Genomic DNA, 2,253 nt, shown 5'->3' with positions numbered 1-2,253 from the left:
TCCATTATCCATAGATACAGTGGATAAATTTAAGCATGTGGTGTCTCATTGCAAGTGTAGACACAGAGAAGAAATACTACATCAAATAATCATTTTTGTACACACTTTGTTTTTGGGAGGTTGTATAAAATATTTTTGCCACATAATAGTAGCTACAGGGGAACGTATTACATGCAAACAGAATGCATACATGGCCACCTATTCCTATTTTTCTTTGACCGAAGATTTGAAGGAAGGATTTAAAAACCTGAGAAAATCCGTCCCGTCGGCCTCTACTTTGTGATTTTCTATAGGCAAAGGCTTTTCTGGCATTGCGGGAATGGCAACCTCTCCCTCCAACATCTTCAAAGCTTCTGCCATGCTCGGCCTCAATGCCACATTAACATGAGCACACAAAATGCCCACCTTTTCAAATCTCTCCATTACTTTCACCTCTTCCCTCTCCCACATTCTCCAATCTATCACTAGATCCACTTTATTCGCTCTTAAAAGCTTCCATACCCTATCGGTAATATGGCAGTGACAAGTTATATCCACAACCTTTCTGCCGGTCATGATTTCCAACAATAGAACTCCAAAGCTGTAGACATCACAACGATCTATGAGTAGTCTAGTCAGGCAATACTCTGGCGCCAAATACCCATGCGTGCCTGCTACTTTCGACCCAATTAGAGACTGCCCTTCCCTTATGGCCAACCAAAAATTCATGTCGTCATCCAGCAGAATATTGTCGGCCTTGATGTCTCTATGATATGTCGTCGGCCGAATGCCGGAATGCAGGTAACATAACCCCTTTGCGATGCCCAATATTATCTTTTTCCTCTGATCCCACGTTAGTCCTCTCCCATTTCTAATTTTCTCTCCAAATATGTGTTGATCGAGGATGCCATTAGCGAGGTAGTCGTAAATGAGAAACTACTCATGGTAGCCCTATTTGTCATCACCAACAATGCCGAAACCACGAAGAGCCAACAAATTCCAGTGGTGAAAGATTCTCATCATATCCACCTCATTCCAGAAATCATTGACATAGCACTTTTTCAGTCTCTTCACGGAAATCACCTGACCGTTGGGAAGTTTGCCCTTGTACACAATGCCAAAACTCCCCTGCCCGATCAAATTGTTAGTACTTAAATTGTTCGTTGCCTCCTCTATTCGTCGTGCATTGATTAATCGCACTGGGCGTGGGTTTTCATGGAAAGAGCGCTTCATTTTCTTCACAGCAACCATCTCATGATCTTCAACAAGTCTTCCCTTACACACCATTCCAAAATTGCCCTACTCCATTAAATTGTCATAGCTGAAATTCTTGGTTGCATCCTTGATTAGTAGTATATCCAACCATACTAAGCCCATGTGAATCCTCAGAAGGCTTCTGTGAATTCTCATGAAATGCCTAATTTTTGCACTGACCCACCACCAGTACTTGATTCCTATGGTGTAGAGCAAGATGATAGCCATGGCGGCGCCCACACAGCTGTATAGAACCATCTCCAAACAAACTCTCGACTTGTTGGGATGAAAGGGAAGGCCCAGGATACAACTTGTGCCTTTTTGGCTCATGGGTCCAAATTCATTGGCTACACCAACAACATACAGAAGTACTAGAGAGTTGCACTACAGATTAGTTTCAACTGTGGCATTTTTAATTCTTCCCACCAATCTCTTCAATATGGCTTGTCTGCTGTTATGGCATACCCTGCAAGCAGTGGAGATAGAAAGGTCTCCTCTACAGGCTGCATCCATTAATGGAGTCGGCCCCAACTTCTCCATCTAGTGCCTTTTTCTTTTTACGTCACCGCAAAGATGAGGACTTGATACAAACTCTGATATATCACTGAAATAGAGAGAAACCAGATTTGATGGAAGACCCATAGAGCTCATCCATTTTTGAAGTTGTGTGAGGCATGCAATGGCGGAGGCGTTGTCAGGGAGATAAAAAATAGATTCATCCCGGAGCAGCTGAGCAAAACCAACTCCCAACAAACTTCTCAATGTTTCACTACACATTTCAAGGTCTTTGGAGGTCTAAATTGAATGACAGGTTGATGGGTTCCATTGAATTCTAGTAGTGTAGTCGAGATTCATTGGGCATTCTGGTTCAACATTAACTGCCAGAACTGGAACTAGTAACAGCGTCACCATGAACACCTCCATTTTCAGCAATACTTTCCACAGAGAAGGTTGTTACTTGATTACAGAAGAAATACATATCCAGTTGCTATAACTCTTATAGAACCAGTGAATAATGGG

At 42.4% G+C, this 2,253-nt stretch overlaps 1 protein-coding gene across 1 annotated transcript; it reads right to left on the bottom strand.

Annotated features, from left to right (window-relative positions):
* Nucleotides 1-204: 204 nt before the first annotated feature.
* LOC149555309 (putative receptor-like protein kinase At1g11050) lies at nt 205-2,010 on the bottom strand. The gene is made up of 4 exons (XM_089829318.1): nt 1,800-2,010; nt 1,348-1,580; nt 1,009-1,254; nt 205-915 (listed from the first exon to the last, which is right to left on the bottom strand). The coding sequence occupies exons 1-4, from the start codon at nt 2,008-2,010 to the stop codon at nt 205-207; spliced, it is 1,401 nt and encodes a 466-aa protein (XP_089685444.1).
* Nucleotides 2,011-2,253: the final 243 nt, after the last annotated feature.

Source organism: Cupressus sempervirens, chromosome 5 (genome assembly GCF_028749045.1).
Source record: "Cupressus sempervirens isolate cs-2001-9-10 chromosome 5, ASM2874904v1, whole genome shotgun sequence".
In the NCBI taxonomy this organism is placed as follows: domain Eukaryota; kingdom Viridiplantae; phylum Streptophyta; class Pinopsida; order Cupressales; family Cupressaceae; genus Cupressus; species Cupressus sempervirens.
The sequence above is the reverse complement of the archived record's forward strand: the minus strand, read 5'-3'. Positions and strand labels throughout refer to the sequence as shown.